The sequence below is a fragment of the Elephas maximus genome, chromosome 12, assembly GCF_024166365.1.
Source record: "Elephas maximus indicus isolate mEleMax1 chromosome 12, mEleMax1 primary haplotype, whole genome shotgun sequence".
Lineage (NCBI taxonomy): Eukaryota > Metazoa > Chordata > Mammalia > Proboscidea > Elephantidae > Elephas > Elephas maximus.
The window spans coordinates 83,895,120-83,919,941 of record NC_064830.1 but is presented as its reverse complement, the minus strand read 5'-3'; the positions used below and the strand labels follow the sequence as shown (position 1 = coordinate 83,919,941).

Here is a 24,822-nt window from a genome sequence, read left to right as displayed (position 1 = left end):
AGGGTTTCCAAGGAGCAACTGGTGGATTCGAACTGCTGACCTTTTTGCTTAGCAGCCAAGCTCTTAGCCACTGTGTCACCAGGACTTGGTAACGAGAAGAGGAGGGAGAAATGGGGAAGATCAACCTTGTCTAATCTTAACATGATGATTGAAACCTGCCCTGCCCCCCCCCCGCCCCTTTTGCAGAGGTCAGTGGATACCAGGCCACAGAATGGTCTCTGGCCCTCCACCCAGCCATATCTTTTAAAATTCAAACTTAGTAAGGAGCCCTGGTTGCACAGTGGTTGAAGAGCTTGGTTGCTAACTGAAAGCACAGTCCAACACTGTGCTATCGGGTCACTATGAGTCAGAATCAACTTGACAAACCAATGGGTTTGGGTTTTGGTTTGGCTTTAAACAGGGGCAGGAACGAAATGATTTATAGCTATGGGTGAAAGAAAAGCCACTGGTAGATTAATTTTGGTCAAAGTTTTCTTTAGAGTGAATATTTGCTTTTGTGAGTAAGAAAACCCCCAAATCAAAGCAAGATACCTGCTGTCAATCTCTCTTTGCCACAAGGAACCAAGGGCAGCCTCTAATCAACAGCTCATGAGGAATTGGAGCCCTTAGTCCAACAGCCCAGGAGGAACTGAATCTTGCCAACAACCACATGGGCAAGCTTGAAAGTGGATCCTTCCTTAGTTGAGCCTTAAGATGACTGCAGCCCTTACAGACCTGGACTGCAGCCTGTGAGAGACCCTGAAACAGAGGACCCAGCTAAACTGTGCCTGGATTCCCGACCCACAGAAACTGGGAGATAATAACTTGTCTTAAGTCAAGTTTTATGGCAATATGCTATGGAGCAATAGATAACAAATACATATATGGCGTAAGAAAGGGATCTACTTTTATTTTCTTCCTGATGAGTAGCCAATATGAATCCCCGGTGGCACAGTGGTTAAGCACTCGGCTGCTAAGCTAAAGATCGCCAGTTCAAACCTATGAGCTGCTCTGCAGGAAGACGATGTGGCAATCTGCTTCCATACAGATTACAGCCTTGGAAACCCTATGGGGCAGTTCTACTCTGTCCTGTAGGGTCACTATGAGTCGGAATCGACTCGACGGCAACAGCTTTTGGGTTTTGGAGTAGCCAAACATGCCAAATCAAACCAAATCAGTTGCCGTCGAGTCAATTCCGACTCATAGCGACCCTATAGGGCAGAATAGATCTGTCCCATAGGGTTTCCAAGGAGCAGCTGGTGGATCTGAACTGCTGACCTTTTGGATGGCAGCCAAGCTCTTAACCACTATGCCACAGGGCTCCAGTCATGCCAAGGTACTTACTAAATATTCCAATGAATTAAAATTGACATTTTAACTATATTATGTCTTCCTACGGAGCCCTGGTGGCACAGTGGCTAAGAGCTTGGCTGCTAATCAAAAGGTCAGCAGTTTGAAACCACTACCTGCTGCTTGGAAACCCTGTGGGGCAGTTCTACTCTGTCCTATGGGGTTGCTGTGAGTCGACACTGACTCCAGGGCACATAACAACAATGTCTTCCCACACAGGGACATATCTTTTCATTTACTCATATTTTGTATTATGTCCTTCACAAGATTTTACGACTTTCTTCCTACAGATCCTGTGCCTTTCGAGGGGAGCCCTGGTGGCGCTGTGGTTAAGAGCTGGGCTGTTAACCAAAAGGTTGGTAGTTCGAATCTACCACCTGCTCCTTGGAAACCCTATGAGGCAGCTCTATTCTGTCCTACAGGGTCACTGTGAGTTGTTAACAGGTTTAGTTTTGGCCTTTCCAGTTAAATTTATTCCTAATTATTTTCCTTTTTTTTGCTGTCATGATTGGAGTACTTTTCCCACTTCTACTTGCATTTTCTCTGTTCTGTTGCTAAGTCTGAGTTTGAAGCCCATTTGGGACACTCAAAGCAGCTGAGCCTCAGCTTTTACATCTGTAATGTGAAGAAGGCTCTGTACTCCTTGTTATTGAGTTGTTTCCAACTCATAGCGACCTTACAGGACAGAGTAGAACTGCCCCATAGGATTTCCAAGGCTGTGATCTTTATGGAAGCAGACTGCCACATCTTTCTCTTGGCGGAGCAGCTGGTGGATTGACCCTTTCATGAACTGCTGAACCCTTAACCACTTAGCCCTCAGGGCTCCTTAGGTGAAGACTAGAAGAGCTAATACTGAATGTAAAGCACTTGGTATAGTATTCGGCCCGTGGTTGCCAGTAAAATCCCTTTCCCAGGAAAGCTCAGAGCTACCCCTTGTGGGTGACTGGGTGGAAGACGGCAGCTTGAAGGCGGGTGAGTGATGGGAAGGGCGGGGGACAGAAAGGAATACAGGTTGAGGTTGCGCCCAAGACTCGGTTACCGGACTGGCCCAGCCCGGGGCGGAGTCTCCTCGGGGCCGGGCGGGGGCCCGTGCCGTCCCCTGGAGGCACCAAGGAGCCTGGCCAGCTTGCGGCCGCCCACAGTGCGATGGTGAGCGCGGCCCCGGGGCCTGGGCCGTGGCCCCCGCTCCTGCTCCTGCTCGCGGCGCTACTTGGGACGCTGGGGCCCCAGGTGAGAACCGCGGGCGGACGCGGCATCTCCACAGCCGGGGCTGCCGGGCGCAGAGGGCTGGGGCGTGCCGGGTGGGAGTGCAGCTGGGCACCAGGGGGTGTCTCGCCCTCCCTTCGGCCGGGGTCGCCCCAAGTCAGCCCCCGCTAGTGCAAACCTCTTAGGTCTGAGGAGTTGTCAGTTGCCCCCACAAACACCTAGCTGGGGGGGCCTGCCAGCGTGGAAGAGCGCGGGTAGACGAACAACCCGCCCCGTCTGCAGTAGGGGGAGGGAGCTCTGACTTTGCTCCCGTGCCTCTTAAACTTCTGGGAATCCCGGGTCCCTTTGAAAATATGATAAACTTAAGGGCCCCCTCTTCTGAGAAATTTGCCTGCGCACTCAGTTTTGCAGACAATTTTAGGGGACTCACAACGCTCCTTCTTTGCCCATGTCTGGACACCAGGTTTAAGAACCTTTAAGATAAATAAGCCTTGAGGGCTTGGGGATCCCGTCCAGCCCTGCAAATGGAAGAACCCAGTCTTATGGAAATTCAGGGAGAAGGCAAAAACACCCAGCTTAGAATCTAGTTGTCTGGCCTGGAGCCGCCAAAACAGTCACAGGGCTGTGGTGAAGGTAGGCACCCCACACCCCCCTGCCAGCTCTGGGTCCATCCCGTGAGTGCCAAGGAGGAATGTGAGCCCAGTGTGGCCACTGGGTGTTCCCAGAAAAAAACGAGAACTATTGGAAATCTGGATTTTGTGAAGTGAAAGCTTCTGTTTTTTTTTTTTTAATTGGCAGCTAATTAAAACAAAATTTTAAACACCACCGTCACCCGTGGGCCACCAGTTAGCAGCCTCTTCTCTTGACCATTCTCCCACCTACTATGCTGCAAATGATGAAACTGAGGCCCAGGAAAGAGAGGGACTCAAAGGCCCTTTCCTGAATCTCCACCAAAAACCATTGGCTAAGCCCCAAAACTGAGGGTCCTGGAGCAGGATGTAGCCTTTGCAGGGTGCGGGTGGGGCACCCGGATGTCAGGGTTCCTGCTGTGAGCTCAGCCTCACCCTGTTTGCTCAGGGAGGGGCTAGAGCAGGTGAGTTAGCCCGGTGGGGGGCCAGATGTACGGGCAGCTCCAGCTCTCCTTCCCTCAGCTACCCCCACACTTGGCTCAGGGGGGCCACTGGAGCCTGGCACCAAAAGCAGCTGGGCTGGTTTGGGGAGGCAGAGGGAGGTCATCTCAAAAGAGGCAGGATAGCAACGGAAGTAGAGACCAGCCATTTTAATCAGAGCAATGGGGGTTCACATCTCAGTTTTGCCATTAGTTATCTGTGTGGCTTTAGGCCAATTATCTAATCTTCTTGGGCCTCAGTTTCCCTTACCTGTACACCCCCAAAACCAAACCTGTTGCCTTTCAGTTGATTCCAACTCACAGTGACCCCACACGAGAGGGGAGAATAATAATGCCAACCTCATAGGGAGGCTGTAAGGCTCAGTGAAGTGGTTTTGTAAAGGCCTCAGTCTTTGGAAAATCAGAAGGAATGGAAGAGAGGGAGGTGGGACTTGCACACATGGTGGAACTGGAGCCGCCAGCTCCCACTGTAACCCCTCTTCAGGGTCAAAGAGGTGATGGGTGGAACCAGCAACTTCCCAAATCATCATCCCTTCCCTTCTCTGTCCCTCTCTGGGGTGGGAGCAACGGGTGGTCCCAGGATTTGCAGGGAGCTGCCTTTGTTTCCCACTGCAGGTCCAGAGCCTCAGGCCAGAGAACCTCCTGCTTGTGTCCACCTTAGATGGAAGTCTCCACGCACTGAGCAAGCAGACAGGGGACTTAATGTGGTCACTGAAAGATGGTGAGCAAGGGGCAGCCACTCCTCCTTCCTTGGGCCCCAAGTTGGGGACATCACTGTGGCATAGAGGACAAGAACGTGGGCTCTCAAATCCAACAAACCAGTGTCTGCAGGCACCTTCACCACTTACCAGCTGTGTGGCCTTGGGAAAGTCACTTTACCTGTCTGAGCCTCAGTGTCCTCACCTGTAAAATGGGCTAATACCTAACAGAGTCCTTGGAATGATTACATGAAGTGATGCATGTCAAGTGTTTGGATTGGTGTCTGGTGTAACATGGGTGCTCAGTGCATATGAACTATTTTCTTCAGTGCGGAGTCTGGAGAGGGGTTAAACCCAAAACCAAAACCAGTGCCGTCGAGTCAATTCCGACTCATAATGACCCTATAGGACAGAGTAGAACTGCCCCATAGAGTTTTCTAGGAGCGCCTGGCGGATTTGAACTGCCGACCCTTTGGTTAGCAGCCATAGCACTTAACCACTATACCACCACGGTTTCTGGAGAGGGGTTACTCATGCTGTATTTCCCTGTCCCTGCAGATCCCATCATCCAAGGGCCAATGTACGTCACAGAGTAAGTGAACCTGGGGCCTTTCAAGGAGGGGGCAGCTGGGAAATGGGGGAGCAATAGTTGTCTGGAGGAAGTTGAGGGGGCCATATTGGAAATAGGGAAAAGAATTGAGTCTGATTGTGATATGGGGGAGGGTCTTGGAGCTCCTGGGTGTGTCCTGCAAGGACAGCTCCCAGCTGAGGGGTGGGTGGGAATGGGGGCCTTCATGGAACCAATGGTCATACACCAACCTTGCCCCAAATTCTCTGTTCCCCAGAATGGCCTTTCTCTCAGACCCAGCTGATGGCAGCCTGTACATCTTGGGGACCCAGAAACAACATGGATTAATGGTGTGTTTCCTATAGTGCTTGGGGTGGCTGAGGACCAGGGCTTCCGACAGGCAAAACCCTGAGGGGGTGGAGGGGGTGGTACTGTCAGAATCCTGGTGTCCAGCAGACAGACACTGTAAGTCAGGGTTCTGAGTGCATTATGGGAAGGCTGTCTGGAGGGGCATGTTGAAAGGCAGGCAGAGAGGTAGGGAGCAGCTCTGGCTGTGTCTGCAGAGCAGGCTGATCTCAGGCCTCTGAGGGTACCTTGGAGACCTCTCCTCCAGGACTCAGAGTTTTAAGGAGAAAACTATGTATCAGTTGTTGTTGTTGGCTGCTGTCAAGTTGGCCACCGACCCATGGTGACACTATGCACAGTGGACTAAAATGCTGCTCGGTCTTGTGTTTCAGACTGTTGTGAGCCATAGGGCTTTTGTTTGGGGTTATTTTTTTCCCCCTCTTTTTTTTTTTATTGTGATGAAAATATACACACCAAAACATCCCCCAGCGTGATAACTTCCACATTAACAATTCCATGGCATTGATTACGTTTTTCATGTGGTACCACCATTATTGTTATCCTTTTCAAAATATTCCACCACCATTAACATAAACTCAATGCCCTCCCCAAACAAAAACTTCCCCTTTCCTCCCACTCCTAGTAACTGTTAGTAATCTTTGGTTTCTATATGCTTGCTTATTTCATATAAATGAGGTCATACAGCATGTATCCTTTTGTGACTGACTTATTTTGCTCAGCATGTTTTCAATCCATAGCGTTTCCACTGGCTGAATTTCAGAAGTAGATCACCAGGCCTTTCTTTCTAGTCTGCGTTAGTCTTGCATTAGTTAAGCTTAGCTAAATAACAAGTTACCCCAAAACTCAATGACTAAAAACACAAACCATTTATTTAACTCACAATTTTGTAGGCTAGCAATTTGGGCTGTACTCAGCTGGCGGCTCTTCTGCTGGTCTTGACTGAGTTTATGCATGTGTCTATGGTCAGGTGCTGGTCAGCTTGATGGTTCTGTTTCTGAAAGTTGGCTGGTGGTTAGCTGGCTTTTGACAGGGGCAACTGGGTAATTTGTCTCTCACCCTCTTGCAAGCAACCTTGGGCTTGTTCCCATGTTGTCAACGAGACATTCAAAAGCAGCCAAGAGAGGGCAAGCCCCAGCATACAAGTATTTCTCAAACTTCTGCTAGTATTAAATCTGCTTATGTCTCATTGGCTAAAGCAAGTCTCACGACCAAGCCTAGATTCAAAGGGTCAAGAAATAGGCTCCACCTGTTTATGGAAGGGACTGGAAAGTCACAGTTCTAAGGGGCTTGCATACAGGGCAAGGATAAATTTGTGGCCACTGTTGTAATGTTCCACAAGCTCAGTTGAAGGGCTTGTCAGCTGGGACTCTAGTGGGGGCTAGCAGACATCACTGGATTTATCCCTGGGCAGGGTGTGCTATGTCAGAATTCTGACTATACTTTGGGAAGCCCACCAGAAAGGTCTTAAGTATGTGGGTTAGGAAGCTGAAATGGTAAGAACTTTAGGATGTGAATCAAGCAGGGTTCCAGCAAGAAATAGATGGTACGCAAAAAGGGAATAATTTGAAGAGGATTTATTAAAGGGATTCTTCAAAAAAGTGTGGGATAACGCAGTATCCTGGAGTGCATAACAGTAGGGGGCCCTTATCAGCCCTAAGCCTAAAGGGAAGAGGAGAGAGCAGTTACCACAACCTGGAGACAGAGCTCTACTGAGAGGGTCACCTGCCAGAAGCAAAGGCCTCTGGTGGAGGAACACAGCCAGTCCATGATGAATCTGAGAGGAAACTGGGAGGATATACCCTGATCTCATCCTCTCTTCATCGTCCAAACCCAGGTGGAAGCCAGAGCACAGGGGCGCCCATTGATGTCATCCAAACAAGTCAGCATTGGGGCAGAGAGTAGGGTGAAGGGTGAGAGTAGTCTCCACTCATGCCCAGCACAGGCCTCCAGTGTGGCATGATGGTGGTCAGTTCCATCATTCTCCGTTCAGCAGTGACCCTTGAGAAAGTCCAGGCTACCTGGCAAAGCGTATAAGGCCCTCCATGGTCTGGGCCTGTCTTACTCTCCAGCCTCACCTCTCCTTACACACCCACACACGCACGCACACACACACCCACATGTACGTGTCTACCACCAACCCTGCCACCCCACCTCCTATGCTCATACTGTGCTTTATACCTTTCAATTAATTGACTGTGCCAACTCTGGGGCTTTGCACAAATTGTCCCCTCAGTCTGGGACACTCTTCCACCTCTGTCACTGTTGTAACTGCTGTAGAGTTGGTCCCAGCACATGGGGACCCCATGCATAACAGGAGCAGACTGTTGTGATCCATGGGTTTTCATCGGCTGGGGTTTTCGGAAGTAGATTACCAGGCCTTTCTTCCTAATCTGTCTTAGTCTGGAAGCTCCACTGACACCTATTCAGCATCATAGCAACACACAAGCCTCCCCTGGCAGATGGGTGGTGGCTGCACATGAGGTGGATTGTCTGCGAATCTCCCACATGAAAGGCAAGAATTCTACCATGGACCCACCAGTGCACCTAATGAATGTTGTTGTGTGCCATCAAGTCGATTCCACCTCCTAGCAGCCTGGCGCGGTGAGTGCTTTGCTATGCTTCTAATTTTGCTCCTTTCTGGTAATGTTTCCCTCTCCTTAGAAACTGCCGTTCACCATCCCTGAGCTGGTTCATGCCTCCCCATGCCGCAGCTCTGATGGGGTCTTCTACACAGGTGAGCATCTCTCCAGCCTGTGGGGCTGCCAGGAACAGAGATCTAGGTCATGATGGGCCAGCTTGGGCACAGGACAGACAGGATGCCCACTCTCTCCTGTACCATCTTGAAGCTGGGACACTGTCCACCTCCACAGGCCGGAAGCAGGATGCCTGGTTTGTGGTGGACCCTGAGTCAGGGGAGACGCAGATGACTCTGACAACAGACGGTCCCTCAACCCCCCGACTCTACATCGGCCGGACGCGTGAGTCAGGCCTGAGCTGCCCACCAAGCTCTGGGCAGCGCTCCCTTCTGCTCTGCCCAGGTCTGGCTATTGCTATCCAAGTCAAACCCAGGCCAGTCCTTCAATCTGTCAGTCAGACAGCAAACGTTTCACTGAGCACTGAACAAGGAGCTAGGGATATAGCAGTGAACAAGACAGCCCTGGTCTCTGCCCTGGTGATGCACGCAGACTTCCAGGCCTCCAGGCTGGGTGTTTGGGAAGCCCCCACCCTTACAAGATGAATGGCCTGCTGGGGTGGATGGGGTGGGAGGAGCATCCCATGGGTGTCACTGGTAACCTTGATTTTGGGGATCCCCAGAGTACACGGTCACCATGCATGACCCAAGGTCCCCCGCACTGCGCTGGAACACCACCTACCGCCGCTACTCAGCAACCCCCATAGATGGCTCACCTGGGAAATGTGAGTGTCCCTTTCTCTAGCCTCATCCTGGAGCAAGGTCCCCAAGTCAGCAACCTGAGTGGCCTCCACGACCAAGCCCCACCCACATCCTGACCAACTCATCTGACCTCCTCAGGGACCCCACACAGTGAATGACTCACCTCTGACAGATGATCCTAAGTGACCCCTGTCAGCACCCAGACTGACCCCCACATGCCCTGACCAATTCCTCAATGTCCTAACTCTTCCATGTCCCGAATGACCCCAACCAGGTAAGTCTAGATGACTCCTCATATCCTGACTTACTCCAAGCAACCCACACGTAGCCTGAGCAATCCACACGTCCTTACTACCCCCACGTGTCGAATGACCCCTGACAGATGACCTTAAATGAACTTTCCTCCAGACTGACCTCTCCAGGTAACGCTGACCACTCCCTTACAATTAAGACTATACCCAACTGCCTGAGTGACCTCTCAGGTGTCCCTCAATAGCCCTTTACTATCTAACTCCCTCATACTGCTTGAGATCCCACGCAGGTAACCCTGACACATCACAAATGACACCCCCAGGGACCTCTGACTCACTTCATCACACCCTAAATGACTCCCAAGTGACCCACATGCATCCAGGCCACGTTGACTGACTCCCATTCTGGGTGACCATCAGAAGACTATATCTGACTAACACACATCCTGAGGGATCTCTCTCAGGTGACCTGGACTAACTCACACACACCTGTGTGACCTTTGGATGATTTTGACAGAGCCCTAATCCTGCATAGCTCCCCAGGTAACCCAGACTGATTCCTTCAGATTCAAGGTGACCCACTGAATTCCAATTGACCTCCCTACCTCATGACAACCTTCCAGGTGACCGCCACTGGCCTCCACACAGCTGAATGACCCTCCCCAGACCACCCACACTCAGAGCAACTCCCTCATTCTCAGATGATCCAAGCTACCCAGGCAGAGCCCCCTGACTCCACCCCCTAGTCATCTTTCTTGGCAGACATGAGCCACCTGGCCTCCAGTGGGATGGGCCTGCTGCTGACCGTGGACCCAGGAAGTGGGATGGTGCTGTGGACACAGGATCTGGGCGTGCCTGTGACAGGCATCTACACCTGGCACCAGGACGGCCTGCGCCAGCTGCCCCATCTCACCCTGGCCCGGGACACCCTGCACTTCCTCGCTCTCCGCTGGGGCCACATCCGGCTGCCTGCCTCAGGCCCCCAGGACAAGGCCACCCACTTCTCTGCCTTGGACACCCAGCTGCTGTAAGTGCCCATGCCTGGAAGTGTTGCAGCCTGGGGTGATATTCAGCCCATGATGCACTTGAACACCTGAACCAGTTGTCAAAATATTAAAATACAGTAACACCTCTGAAAGCCAGAAACTATGTATGGCATAAACCTGTCAGAGAAGGAAAACCCAAATATTTTCTACTAAAACAAGCAATAGAAAAGTGAAAAGACTGCACCCTGTCAAATGTGAAGAACTTGCGAAATGCAGAAAAACAAGGCAGCCCCATCGAGTTCCGGCTCTCAGAGGTTTCACTGTACCTCCAAACTAGTTAGTCAGTAATCAATGCCCTGAACCCCTGCTAGTATTTCAGAGCCCCCTGGATAGCCCTGCTGTCCAAAGAGAGTAAAATCTGGCCCAGGAGGGGGCCCCCAGGTTTCTACTTCAGTGCAACGGCTGGTACCTGTTCTGATTGATAGGTGCTTGTGCCTTCTTGGAGTCCTGGTGGCACAGTGGTTAAGAGCTCAGGCTGCTAACCAAAAGGTCAGCAGTTTGAACCCACCAGCTGCTCCTTGGAAACCCTTTAGGGCAGTCCTACTCTATCCTATAGGATCACTATGAGTTGGAATCAACAAGGTGGCAATGGGGTTTTTTTTTTTTTTTCTTTTGTGCCTTTTTGGTTATTAAATACTTTAAATATCACCCTTCCCTACAGTATATAATACTTAATCGTCTCCATCTTGGGGAACCAGGAGACATGGGAAAATCAGCATTTGCCCTTTCATTCAGTCTGTTCCACAAATATTAATTGAGCACTTACTATGGACCAGTCACTAGCTAGGCTCTGGGAGCACAACAGTAAATAATACAGCCATTTTCCCTCCTACAGGCCTCCCAGAGTCTAGTGAGTGTGATGAGGTATGAGATAAGAGAATTACGGGATACCGTGGGAATGTATCGGAAGGGTTCCTAAATCCAGACTGGGTACAGGATGCAGTCATGGGAAGCTTCCTGGAGGTAGAGACATCTAAGTTGAAACCTAAGAATGAATATGAATAAGAGAGAGAGAGAGAATGGCACCTAGGGAACCCAAAGAAATTCAATAAGCCTGGAGCATAGATCTGAGCAGGGAATAAGGCCTGAGGCCATAAATTAATCAGGGACCTTAAAGAATCATATTAGAGTGTTTGGACATTTTTTTCCCAAGGCTAAATAGGAGCCACTGGAGGGTTTTAAGCAAGGAAGTGATTTGATCACATTTTTATTTTAGAAAAAACACTCTGGCTACAGTGTGAAGAATAGCTTAGAGTGGCCAGAGGAGGAAATAGCAAGACACTTCGTAGGATATTGCATTAGTTCAGGCCGAAATAAAGATACCTTGGATTAGGGTGGAAACACTAGAGGATGGAGGTAAGTGGAGGGTAAGAGATATTAAGAGGAAAAACTCGTAAGAATTTGGTGGCTGGAGAGTTTGGTATTGTGAGCAAGGAGTCAGGGTGATGCTCAGAAGCACGAGGCTCTGTTATGTTCAGAGGCAGGAAGCACTAGAGAAGGAGGGGGAGAAGAAGGAAGGAATGAGGTGGCGAGTTCAGATTTAGAAAACTGAGCTTTGGAAAGAGGTCTGGGCTAGACAGATTTAGAAATCATGATCATGGAGCTTGTATCAGTTAGGTTTTGCTGAGTAACAAACCACCCCAATACTTAGAGCTTAAAACAATGAATACTGTTCATTTCCAAGAGTTTGTGGGTCAGCTGGGTGGTTTTTCTGATCTGGGCAGGCTTAGGTAATATCTGCAGTCAGCTGGCAGCTTGGCTAGGGCTGGATGGTTTAGAATGGCCTCATTTACCTATCTCATATTTGATAGATTGTTTGACCCAGGGGCATCAGATAGAAAAGCTCATCTCTACTTCATAAGATCTGTCATGCTCCAAAAAGCTAGCCTGGGCTTCCTTGCATGGTGTTCTCAGGGTTCCAATGAACCTATCTCATTGGCCAAAGTAAGTCACACGGCCAAGTCCAGAGTCACTTTGGGAGGGGACTACAGCTGGACATGGATACAGTGGTAACTGAGTCTACCCAGCACAACCACTCACCCTTCTCCCCTTTTCTTGTCCCCCACCCAGGATGACACTGTATGTAGGGAAGGATGAAGCCGGCTTTTATGTCTCTAAAGCACTGGTCCACACAGGGGTGGCCCTAGTGGTAAGAAGGGGCCTCTGAGTGGGATGGAAAAATAGGGTGGATCAGAGAAGAGCCTCCTCCGCTAATGGCTCTCCATCTGCCATAGCCTCGTGGACTGACCCTGGCCCCTGCCGATGGCCCCACCACAGATGAGGTGACACTCCAAGTCTCAGGAGAGCGAAAGGGCTCACCCAGCACTGCTGTCAGATACCCCTCAGGGAGCGTGGCCCTCCCTAGTCAGTGGCTGCTCATTGGTGAGGTCCCCCAGCTCAAATGTAGAGTAGATGAAAATAAAGGGCCATGGTCCCAGCTTTTGGGCTGGGAGGCTGAGGTCACCTGAATCCTGCTGCTCTTTGCCCTACGCCTTAGGACACCATGAGCCACCCCCAGTGTTGCACACCACCATGCTGAGGGTCCATCCCACCCCAGGGAGTGGGACTGCTGAGACCAGGCTCCCAGAGAGCACACAGGCCCCAGCCCTTTTCTTGGAGGTCAGTGCTATAAGGGTAGAAGGCATGGAGGGGGGAGAATCCAGAAGGTGGGTGGGAAACCCTTGGACCTTTTTCTCAGGCTGCTAGACATAAAATTTGGAGGTGGTTCACTGGACTCCATCCAATTTCCCAGAAGAAAAACATTTTATTGTTGTCAGAAACATGTCCAAAGTGTCAAAAAAGACACTTTTTTAGCTGTCTAAATTATGAAGCATAGGTCACAACTTTATTGCCTCTGTGGTGTAAAAATTGCAAAAATGTTCGTCAAGTGAGAAATGAAAGTGGAGAAAATCTATAAAAGCATGTTCTCCTGGGAGAGAGTTGGACAAGAATCACTAGCAGTTCATAGTTAGGAGGGAGCTGGACCTGGAGCGGTAATTCTTAAGTCTAATTGCTCATCCGGATCACCTGAATCACCTGGGAGCCCAGTCCAGCCACCACAGAATTTGGAATCTCTGTAGGTGGAGTCTGGGAATCTATGTTTTTTAGGACTGGCATCCCAGGAGATGCCAGTCATCAGTTGGGTCTGCAAACCTACACTCCTGGGCACCATGATGTTTCAGCACTACGGAAAGCGCCCGATTCCCCACCATCCACCCCTTCAGCTAAGCCAGGCTCTGTATGGGTAACGAAGAGGCGCTAAGGGCCCCACAGTGTGGAGTGCTAAGACTGAAAGCCCCTTTGTCCTCAGCTCCTGAGCCTGAGCCGGGAAGAACTTTGGAACCTGCATCCTGAAGAGAAAACCCCAGACCTGTATCCACGTCTGGGTACCCAAGACCTATTGGCAGCCAGCCTCACTGCCGTCCTCCTGGGAGGGTGGATTCTCTTCCTGATGAGACAGGTAAGGCCATTGCTCCTGACCTCGGTCTCCCTTTGGGCCTTTGTAGGCCCCACCTCAGCTCCTCCTTTCTGAGACCACTTGGCACCCTTCTCCCTCTCCCTGCTTTGACTGTGTGGCCTGCCCTCCCAGCAGCTCCCTGAGGCCCTGCCACTGTGCTCTGTGTGTCCACCCTCCACTGTGAGGCTATCTCAGGCAAAGCTGCTGGGCCCATCATGCAGGGCCTGGCCAGGGCTGAGCCCTTTTAGGCCTTCATGTCTCAGCAGCAGCAGCTGGTGGAGCAGCAGCAGCTGGTGGAGAAGCAGCAGCAGGCACCCCTGGCACCTGCAGGTCCTTCTCACATCCCACAGGATGCTCAGTCCCAGCCCTCAGGGACCACCCCACAGGGCCAGAAGAGACTTCAAAGCCCCTCAGAGCAAGCTGAACCATTCAAGGACCCGGAAGGTGAGCTTAGGTGAACGAGAAACAGCAGAGTCAGGGACAGAAAAAAGAGAGGACAGGTTTAGCTTTAAAGTCAGTTTCTGAGAAGTCACTGTAGTGGTGAGGCATTGGTGGTTCAGTGGTAGGATTCTGGCCTTTCATTCAGGAGACCTGGGTTCTATTCCCAGCCAATACACCTCATATACAGCCACCACGCATCTGTCGGTGGAGGTTTGTGTGTTGCTATGATGCTGAACAGGTTTCAGCAGAGATTCCAGACTAAGAGGGACTAGGAAGAAAGACCTGGTGATTTGCTTCCTGAAATCAGCCAGTGAAAATCCTACAGAGCACAGTGGTCTGGCCAGGCAGTGTTTTATTCCATTGTGCGTGGGGCCACCATGAGTCCAGGACCGCCTCAAGGGCAGCTAACGACAATATAGAGAGGTGGTGGTTAAGCCTAAACGAGTTGATAGGGAGTGTTTTAAATAGTGCCTGGTACGTAACTGAGCACTCTAGAGGTGTCTGCAATCATTGTTTATTACTGTTATTTTCAAAGACTCTGAATGCAGATAGAATTTTGGATTTAAATCTTAATTCTGTTATCTGTTAATTTTGACAAGTTGCTGAACTCCTCTGAGCTTCTGTTTTCTCATCTGTCAAACAGGAATGACAATAACATCTACCTCATTACATCACCTCATTGTGATAGGTTGCCATTATTATTATTATTATTAAATCATACCTAGGCAATGTTAATTAATTAATTTAATGTTAATTAATATTGTGTTAAAATAATATCATATTTGGTAACAATAATAGTAAATTACCTTGGTACAACTTGGTACTACTTCCCCTGTTTTGAGTTTTTCTTAAACATTTCTCTCATATTTTCTAAATTTAATCCTATAAGCAAGCCCTTTTGAGATTTCTCTGGTACCTGTCAGATGCTCCAGGGGGTCTTTCACACGCAGGCTACTTCTCCAACTTCTTCAGCTCTGGGCTGGGCTGCTCCTCTTTGCTTCTGGGTCCCCTTGGTCACTGCTCAGACCACTACCTTGTGCTTTGGAGCTGTCCTGCTGTGGCCTTAACTCAGGCTGCAGTTCTACCCACACTTGGCTGGATGCTCCAGGGCTGCTCCCAACCACCAGTTTTCACCTTTCTTCTGCTGAAAAAGAAATAGCTCCCATTCCTCTGGGGTCAGTTCTTCTTTTTTTTTAAATAGTACTTTATTGTATTTTCAGCGAAAGTTTACGCAGCAAATTAGGTTCCCGTTTGACAATTTCTATACACATTGTCCAACAACATTAGTTATATTTTTCACAAAATATCAACATTCGCTTTAATTGCATCCTGGTTGTTCCGTTTCCAGTTGTGGTCAGCTCTTTTAGTGGGCCTCACAGCAAAATTGCCTGAGCCCCGAGGCATTGTAGCTCTTGTCATTTTACTGGCTGAGAATGAACCTAAGTAATAGCTACCCCACTGCACCCTGAAGTGCTCATCTTCTTGGACCTTTTGACTCTGGAACTGAGTTTGGCTTGTCTTTGCCCAGATGACCCAGCCCCAGCTTTTCCCAGGTGGTTCTTGTCAAAGGACTCTACAGCCCCTCCTTGCTTTTTTCCTTCTGTTGCCTCTCACTCTCGTAGTTCACTAGACTCCAGTCAATGACATGTTTTGAATTCCTTCCCCAGAAGTCACCTCAATTCCCATCTAAGTCAGTGGATAGGAATAATCCTCTGGGGAGGTAATAGAGGAGGAGAAAAGAGGACTTTAAATCCCAGCTCTGGCCTAGCCAGGACACCTGGTTACACAAAACACCAAAAATTACTTACCCAGTATAAGAAAGGAAGCAGAGAGATATCTATGTGTTACAACAAGAGTCCAGGAAAATAAAACACCCAGGGAGAACCTGGAATCTTTGCTTCTACATTCAGCTGGTAATAATCTCTCCACAATACTGGATTTCCTCTGTAACCTAAAGAAAATCTTTCTATTTCTTTCACTCTCTCTGTTTACCAAAAAAAAAAAAAAAAAAAAACCAAACCCACTGCCATCGAGTTGATTCTGAGTCATAGCGACCCTAAGGACATAGTAGAGCTACCCTATAGAATGGATTCGAACTGCTAAACTTTTTGTTAGCAGTTGTAGCTCTTAACCACTATGCCACCAGGGTTTCCATGACTTTGGCGCTTTTCATGCCTTCTAGGCAACACCTTACTGCTAGCAGGAAGACTAGAAAATAGGCAATTATTATGGTGTGATCAGTGCTGTAATGGTCAAATAGGGAGTGAAGGGAACACAGAGGAGGGGCATGTGACCAGATCTGGGGAGATAGGAAGTGTCTTAAAAGTGATGTCTAAGCTGAAACCCAAAGGATAAGAAGGAATTGCCCAACTGAACAGAGAGGAGCGGGAAAGAAGCATACCAGGTGGCAGAAAGAGCACACGCCAAAGTTCAGAGATGAGAGAAAGCAGGATACACATTCTGGAAACTGAAAGTGAGCTTGCAAATGCAGGCTTATGGAGAGGCCAAGCGGGTAAAATAAATGAGCGAAGCAGCCATGTGGGAGAGACAATGGAAAGTGGTAGGGACTGTGGCAAACTGGAGAACAGCTGCCCTGTCTAAACTGCAGTGCTGGGCCTTTCCTGCTTACTGCCTTATTCTCAGCACCCTGCTCAGTCCCTTGGCACAGAGCTGGGTTCAGTGAACATCTGCTGAATCAACGACTGATGTTGGATACTGGAGGTTCTAAAATGGCACTTCCCAACTCAATAAATACATGTGGAATAAATACATGACGAGCAGGTTCGAGGGAAAGGCAGAGTTACAATTAACAGCTGGGACTTGCCCTTTTGAAGTACAATTATTTGCAGTCCTGTGTATTAAAATCCTGGTTTAGCCCTGGCAGAATCAAATAAGTGAATGTGGGTGCTGGCAGAAGTGGTTAAGAACTGCTCTTCAAAGAACCTTCCAGCACCAGCACCTTGTGGCCGCCCCTAACCTATTCTTTTTTTTCTTTTTAAATAATATTTTATTGTGTTTCCAGTGAAGGTTTACACAGCAGTTAGGTTCCCATTCAACAATTTCTACACAAGTTGTTCACTGACATTGCTTACATTCTTCACAATGCATGAATATTCTCATTATTTCCATTCTGGTTCCATTAATCTAGTTTTTCCATTAATCTAGTTTCCCTACCCCCTTACATTCTCATCTTTGTCTTAAAGTAAGTGTTGACCGTTTGGTCTCATATAGGTGATTTTTTATAGGAGCACAGTAGTTATGGGTGATCTTCATTATTTTTTGAGTCAATTTGTTATTTAGCTACAAGGTGACTTCAGGGGTTAGTTTCGGTTCAAGGTTTGAAGAGTCTCTCAGGGCAATAACCTTGGGGACTCCTCCAGTCTCAACTCCTAACCTATTCTTACAACATCGGCCCAGATCAAGAACCCAGCCCTTGGGAATCCTGGTCCTCCTGTCTGGGCAGGGGAGGGGGTTCTTCCTCATGGACCTTTTACCATTCCCCAAAACTACAGTGGAGTCACATGCTATTCTCATTGAATTTATGCAAATTAATCTACATGTGCTTGCTTGGGCATCCTTCAGGACTGCCAACTGCATCAGATATTAACTGGCGGATGGACACAGTCAAGCCTGAAGTGGAGCTGACATTTATATAGCACTTACTGTGTACTGGCCGTGCTTTGCATGTACTAATTCCTATGATATTCACAACATTCCTTTGAGGTGGATACAATTTTAATACCAATTTTACAGAAGAGGAAATGGAGGCAGAAAGGTTTAATGCCAAGCCCCCCGCCCCCCACCCTGGCTCACAAAGCCTGGCAGTTCCAGGATCCAAACCCAGGGAAGCTGGCTCTAGCTCTGTGCTCTTAACCTCTGTGGTTGGTGCCTCTTCATGCACATTGGCGAACACCTATGGAAATAAAGGAGCCCTGGTGGCATGGTGGTTAAGGGTTCGGCTGTTACGGGAAGGGTCAGTGGCTTGAACCTACCTGCTGCTTCATGGGAGAAAGATGTGGCAGTCTGCTCCTATAAAGATTACAGCCTTGGAAACCCTATGGTGCAGTTCTACTCTGTCCTATAGGATCACTAAGAGTCGGAACTGACTCGACAGCAGCAGATTTTGGAGACAATGTGACTGACTTTAATGGTTTCCCAGGCCGTATAAAAGGAGCCTGGTGGTACAGTGGGTAAAGCACTCGGCTGTTAACCAAAACGTTGGTGGTTCGAACCAACCAGCCGCTTTGCAGGAGAAAGATGGGGCAGTCTGCTTCTGTAAAGAATTATAGCTTTGCAAACCCTATGGGGCAGTCCTACTCTGTCCTATAGGCTTGCTGAGAGTCAGAATCGACGGCAACGGGTTTAGCCTGTATAAAAGAAGCAGCAGAATGCATTATGAGTTCTCAGGATTTTCAGAGGTAATTCTATTTCCCTTTCTCATGACAACTTTTGATTACTTTCAACCCCCACCTTACATTAGCTGCTTCTCCACAGTAATGATGCAGAAGGCTGAGCAAAGTGCTGGCAAGTATCGGTGAGGACAGACAGCTTCCCCCAGCTTTTTTTTTTTTTCTGCATTCAAGACCTTCCTTGCTGTAAGTCTGGCCTTCTGAACATCTATCTAACTCAGTGCCTTAATTCCCTCATCCTGTTGGAACATAAATACCAAAAGTGGGCAGCTTTAAAGAACAGACAGTTATTTTCTCACAGTTCTGGAGGCTAAACGTCCAAATCAGCATCTTGGCAATGTTGATTCCTTCCTTGTTGGTAGCCCTGGGTGTTCCTGGGTGTTCTTGGCTTGTAGACAATCCTCACGTACAGTCTCTGACTATTCTGGTCTTTTTATAACTCAGACGTAATTAAGTTTAGGATCCATCCTACACTGGTATGACCTCAACTGATTGATCACATTACCTTAAATTACATTAGGGAAGTTGATTATATCACATTACATTATGGAAGCTCATTACATTATGTAACGTAACACGTTATGTTATGTTACGTTACATTACATGGAAGGTAATCTGCTCTACCCAAGTCTCATTTGATCACGTGTAATTACCCCATGACAACAACTAGACTAGTGTTTGCCCAAACAACTGGGAACCATAGCCTAGCCAAGTTGACACATAAAATTAACTAACCGTTACACTTAGCAAGCACTTAGGGTTATCTACCCCATGCAGAGGGCGCCAAAAGCAGGGAAGGCAGATGTGTAAAAAGTGAGAAACCTGGCAGAAGAGGGTGGTACAAAAGACAGGCCAAAATGGCTCAGAGGGAGAAGTGATGAAGTTCATCTGGACGGACCTGTGACCTTCACCTGGAGTCAGATGAGCAGGTCTTGTTCACATGGGCCTCAGCAACTCCATCCCTACTTTCTGAGCTACCAGAGAGACAGCGAGGCCCACTCGTACCCTTGGGTGCTATGCTTCTGGCAAGGCCCTGAACCATCCCACCCACTGTTTAGAGTTGACTTTACCCTAATTTAGATCACTGCCTGCCTGCAAACATTTATCCAGAGCAATGCTGAGGTACAGTTTGATTCTTTTCTCACTGGTCCCTAACCCTGATTCCATTTGATTTCCCTAAAGCTGATTGTAGAGATTGCAGCCAGAAGCTGTCCCTAAGTGGGGTCTTCTCCGGGTCACTGCATTGCGCAGCTCTAGGGGTGCCAGACATGTGCAGCTACATGAATGGTGCCCCTTGGAGCCGAGCAGGGCACAGCCTGTCCAAATGCACCCAGGTCAGAGTGAGGGGTCTCTCACAGGCTACCCAAAGGGAAAAGCAGAAACCATGAAAGCCTCCAGGCTGCTGCCCACCTGAGCCAACCCCATCCGTCAGAGCAATAACCGTGCTCTGTTAAAAGACAGTTTAAACTGGGGATATGCAGTGCCCACACAGTGGAACTATATACTCCGAGGAGTAATAAACATCCAGGCAATACTTATACAGGTAAACCAAGAACTGAGCACGTACTATTCTGATTGGCTTACTAGGGATTTGTAAAAGTCAAAGGCGGGCTAAGAAAAGTCGGGGGTTTACAGTGATTGGTTTAAAGAGTCTTTGTTGATTAGTTACCACTTGGTGACTGTAAGGGGGCTGGGGGGGGGGGTTTACAAAGCAATCACAGGGCATTCTTTTCTGCTTAGTTTAATTGTATAATGTGGTTCTTTGGAGTGGCTTCCATAGCTTGGTTACAAAAAAAAACATTTCCTTAGATACGAGATTAAGTCTCCTTTAAATGTTACAGGTTAACAAAAGCAGTAAGTTATTGATCCTAAGTCTGGGCTAGCAGTCTTCACCATCAAGCACCTCCAAAATTTAGGACTCTCACACACCCTAACGGGAAGCCAAGGCCTTCCAGAGGGTTCTCTGATACCCCAGAACTAACTCTGAGGCAACTTGGCATTCGGACGCCCGCTGCTGCCCCTTCCCGTTCAGGACGGTCTCCTGGAGTGTGTCCAGGACCACACCCATTTTCACCACATTTCCAGCTGCCAACTCACCTTCTTACATGAAGCAGATTCAACTTCAATTTTAAAAAGCCATTGCTGTTGAGTCAATTTTGACTCATGGTGACTTTATTCGGTACAGAAAGGAACCAAGCTCCATAGGGTTTTCTTGGCTGTAAGCTTTACAGAAGCAGATCACCACAGCCCCACCGCATGGGTTTGAACTGCCAGCCTTTCGATTAGTAGTTGAGTGCAAACTATTTGCACCACCTGAAGACCTTTCAACCTCAATTAAAAACTAAACCAAATCCTTTGCTGTTGAGTTGATTCTGACTCATAGCGGCCCGTTAGGACAGAGCAGAACTGTCGGTAGAGTTTCCAAGGCTGCAAATCTTTAGGGAAGCTGACGGCCACATCTTTCTCCCATTGAGCGGTGGTGGGTTCAAACTGCCAACCTTTCGGTTAGCAGCCGAGTGCTTAACCACTATGCCACCGGGGCTTCTTTCAACTTCAATTAGAAGGACTCAGTTATAACTGGTGGAGGTGAGGAGAGTGACAGAGGAAGGAAAGAGAGCCAGCCAGAAGATGCTGAGAGAAGGATAAGGGGTAATATAGCAAATGTCACCATTCATCCTTCTTTCTATATACTCATTTAAACCTCACAGCACTACTGGGAGAGAGCATTGACATTACCCCAGCTTTACAGATGAGGAAAGCAAAGGCAGAAGGATTAAGTCACTTGCCCAAGGTCACACAGAGTGGACAGCAGCACCAGGCATTGGGCTTAGGCAGCTTGGCACCACTGCACCAGGCTGGGGATTTTAGGGTGAATGTCAGGAAAAAGGTCGAGATGGCAGGGGGTGGGTCTGCACTGGACAGAGGCATGGATGGGGGAAGAAGGGGCAGATGGTGGGCAAGGAAGAAGTGGCCATGTGGCCAGCATGCAGATGCCACCAGGGCATGGTTCCCTGAGACCCCACCCTCCTCTCTCCCCCTAGCTGACCAGCTTACTGTGGTGGGAAAGATTTCCTTCAATCCCAAGGACGTGCTGGGCCGTGGGGCAGGTGGGACTTTCGTGTTCCGGTGAGTGGTATCCAGGAGCCAGGCTGGAGAGAGGCATGGCACTAACAACCTTGGGGAGACATTTTCTCCAAGGACCCCCGAGAGGGGAACAAGTTGGTACTTCACTCACCAGTTCCTCACTTTTTCCTGCTCACCCCCCTCCTAGGGGACAGTTTGAGGGGCGGGCAGTGGCTGTCAAACGGCTCCTTCGTGAATGCTTCAGCCTCGTTCGGCGGGAAGTGCAGCTGCTGCAGGAGTCCGACAGGCACCCCAACGTGCTCCGGTACTTCTGTACGGAGCGGGGGCCCCAGTTCCACTACATTGCCCTGGAGCTCTGCCTGGCCTCGTTGCAGGAGGTGAGGCCAGAGCTCAGGGAGGTGCGGCGGGGCAGCCTGGAGTTCCCCAGCTGCATGGTGAGGCTTGCCCCTTGCTATTCTTCAGTATGTGGAAACCCCCAACCGGGACCTCTGGGGCCTAGAGCCCAAGGAGGTGCTCCATCAGCTGATGTCTGGCCTAGCCCACCTGCATTCTTTGCACATAGGTATGGCCACCTCCCTCTCCCCATCCTCCATCCCCTGCCTTTCCTGCCCCCAGTCCAGCACACTCTCTGCTCCCACAGTGCACCGAGACCTGAAGCCAGGGAACATTCTCATCACGGGGCCCGATGCCCAGGGCCGAGGCAGGGTGGTCCTCTCAGACTTCGGCCTCTGCAAGAAGCTGCCTGCTGGCCGCCGGAGCTTTAGTCTCCGCTCGGGCATCCCTGGCACAGAAGGCTGGATGGCACCTGAACTCCTTCAGCTCCCGCCCCCAGACAGCCCTGTGAGTCTCCCTGCCTGGCAGACACCTGCCATGGCCCTAGGGATCCTGCCCTTTCCCAGCAAACCGTGCAGCACTCGAGGCTTGGAGTCTGTCCCTGTTCCACACTGGGTTCTTCATCTGTAAAGTGGAGATAATTTAGCCTTTCTTATCTATAGCAGAGGGGCCCAAGTGTTTGGCTGCTAACTAAAAGGTCAGCAGGTTCGAATCCACCAGCCGCTCCCTGGAAACCCAATGGGGCAGTTGTACTCTGTTCTATAGGGTCGCTATGAGTCACAATCGACTCGATGGCAATGAGTTTTTAGAGTATAGTATCTGCCTCCAGGAGACATTTGAGTTTGGGTCCTCAGGATTATAGATCTGCGAGTCATGGGTGTGTGGGTGGAAGTTGAAGTCATGGGCATTGATGAGAGTAACAGGACAGACACTAAGCAAAGCCATCCCACCCCTAGAGTTGAAAGCCAGAGGGGGTAACCTAGAGGCTCAGGGACCCAATCTAGCCCACAGGTTTTATTTTTGAATTAGTGGCCAATATTTTAACATTAGGCAAGTTCCACGTAAACATCTGGATTTCTGAATTCTCTTGAAAGATCAGCTCTGCCTCCCTGGCAGAGCCCCCGGGAGCTAAGTGCCAGCTGCCCCTGGCAGAACTGGATCACCACAGGCCCGACTGCTTCATGCCTGGAGGCTTCAATCAGTTGTGCTGCCCGCCTCAGCTGTGCAGACATGAAGCCTGTAAACCTGGATGGACTCGCTCAGGGCGGGCGGAGAGTTTGAATGAAAACTGTGGGCCCCTTGCAATGGTGCAGAGGGAATGGGATCTAGCAGCAAGGAGCTGCCTCTCAGGAAGCATCCTGGAGTCCTGGTCTGAGCCAAACCCCTGGCTACCATATTAGTCCCTGAGAAAACTGAGTCATGCTGGCTTCCTCGAAGCAGTCTTCTTATCTGCCATCTCTCTGCCCCCAGACCAGCGCGGTGGACATCTTCTCGGCTGGCTGCGTGTTCTACTATGTGCTTTCCGGCGGCAGCCACCCCTTTGGAGAGAGTCTTTATCGCCAGGGCAACATCCTTGCAGGGGCTCCCTGCCTGGCTCACCTGGAGGAGGAGGCCCATGGTGAGGGAAACTGGGTGGCAGAGGAGGAAGGGAAGGGTGCCAGGCTGTGCAGGCCTGAAGCTACTCCTCCTCTTCCAACCCACAGAGAAGGTGGCTGCCCGGGACCTGGTAGCGGCCATGTTGAGCACACAGCCACAGGCACGGCCCTCCACTCAACAGGTGCTGGCCCACCCTTTCTTTTGGAGCAGAGCCAAGCAGCTCCAGTTTTTCCAGGTCAGAGGGAAATCTTGGGAATGGCCCCCAGAAAGCTCTAAGTTTGGGGCCTGAGCAATAAGAAAGGGGAAGTCAAATTGGCTGGGGAAGACTTAGCTGGTGGCCTGGCTCCTTGCTTCCTACCAGATGACGCCCAGCTCCTAAACTTTGCCATCTTGGCATTCCCCAGCCACAGCTGTCCTTTGTGCCGGAATATACCCCATTCCACCTGTGTGACCTAGAGCAAGGGACCTTGTGCCTCTGAGCCTGTTTTCTCATCTGTAAAATAGGGACAATAGTACTACCTCATAGGCGAATATCTGGTGGGATTACATGGGGGTATGTATGGCACAGAGAAGCGGCACTCAACAAAAGACAACGGTCCTTACATCCTAAACCACGAAGCCTTTGTGCTTTGTTCCCCTTACTCATATGACACCCCTGGCCTGTGGCCTCTGATACCGGTCATGAGGCTCAGGAGTTCTGGGTCCTAGGACGTCAGTGACTGGCTGGAGAAGGAGGCTGAGCAGGAACCTCTGGTGCTGGCACTGGAGGCAGGAGGCCATGGAGTGGTCCGGGGCAACTGGCACAAGCACATCTCAGTGCCACTGCAGGCAGGTAGAGTGCCAGACTCGGGGTGGCCCGGGAGGCCGATCGATGTGAGTCTCAGTAGGGGCAGCTTTCCCAATGCCTTCCCTGCCCACAGATCTGAGAAGGTTCCGGTCATATAAGGGGACATCAGTGCGAGACCTGCTCCGCGCCATGAGGAACAAGGTGTGGCTCCAAGGCTGGGGCGGGGCTTGTTTCTATGGAAGGAAGGCCCATCCCCAGCTGAGCTAGGCTTCTCTGCTCTGCTTTCCTCCAGAAGCACCACTACAGGGAGCTCCCAATGGAAGTTCGGCAGGCACTAGGCAAAGTCCCCGACAGTTTTGTCCAATACTTCACAAACCGCTTCCCGAGGCTGCTCCTCCACACGTACCACGCCATGAGGAGCTGTGCCTCAGAAAGCCTCTTCCTGCCCTACTACCCGCCAGCCTCGGGGGCCGGGGAGCCATGCCCAGGGGCTGCTGGGAGCTGAGAGCCAAAGAGGGGCCTCTACCAAGGCCAGCTGGAGAGTTGGGCCTGTGGCTGAGGCTGGCCTCAGCATCAGAAGAGACAGGCAGAGGCCTGGCAGCCTGGGGGTCCCTGAACAAAGAGAATCCAAGGAGAAAACGAAGATTCACATATGTTTAATGTGTATAAAGCCAAGCATAGGATAGTCCAAAATTCAATAGAAATAATCTGTACAATTCATATGGTGG

The 24,822-nt window shown here is 49.9% G+C and overlaps 1 protein-coding gene across 4 annotated transcripts; it reads left to right on the top strand.

The window, feature by feature from the left end:
- Positions 1 to 2,441: 2,441 nt before the first annotated feature.
- On the top strand, positions 2,442 to 24,822 carry ERN2 (endoplasmic reticulum to nucleus signaling 2). Of its 4 annotated transcripts, none has more exons than XM_049904197.1 (22): positions 2,442 to 2,559; positions 4,280 to 4,385; positions 4,921 to 4,954; positions 5,208 to 5,280; positions 7,958 to 8,030; positions 8,167 to 8,274; positions 8,612 to 8,713; positions 9,704 to 9,968; positions 12,058 to 12,136; positions 12,222 to 12,369; positions 12,485 to 12,606; positions 13,298 to 13,447; positions 13,711 to 13,888; positions 21,336 to 21,420; positions 21,566 to 21,755; positions 21,841 to 21,940; positions 22,019 to 22,218; positions 23,182 to 23,329; positions 23,415 to 23,542; positions 24,016 to 24,139; positions 24,228 to 24,295; positions 24,387 to 24,822. In XM_049904197.1, exons 1-22 carry the CDS (start codon positions 2,476 to 2,478, stop codon positions 24,597 to 24,599), a joined length of 2,778 nt encoding a protein of 925 aa, XP_049760154.1. In that variant the 5' UTR covers positions 2,442 to 2,475; the 3' UTR covers positions 24,600 to 24,822. The 4 variants fall into 4 exon arrangements, with proteins under 4 accessions (XP_049760154.1, XP_049760153.1, XP_049760152.1 ...); XM_049904196.1 differs by having other exon boundaries at positions 13,708 to 13,888; XM_049904195.1 differs by having other exon boundaries at positions 13,693 to 13,888.

Bases quoted from the DNA above. Each gene is read 5' to 3' on its own strand.
- ERN2 (XM_049904195.1), top strand. From the start codon at position 2,476: ATGGTGAGCGCGGCCCCGGGGCCTGGGCCGTGGCCCCCGCTCCTGCTC. The intron at 2,560-4,279 runs GTGAGAACCGCG...TTCCCACTGCAG, and splicing joins TTGGGACGCTGGGGCCCCAG to GTCCAGAGCCTCAGGCCAGA. The intron at 9,969-12,057 runs GTAAGTGCCCAT...TCCCCCACCCAG, and splicing joins GCCTTGGACACCCAGCTGCT to GATGACACTGTATGTAGGGA.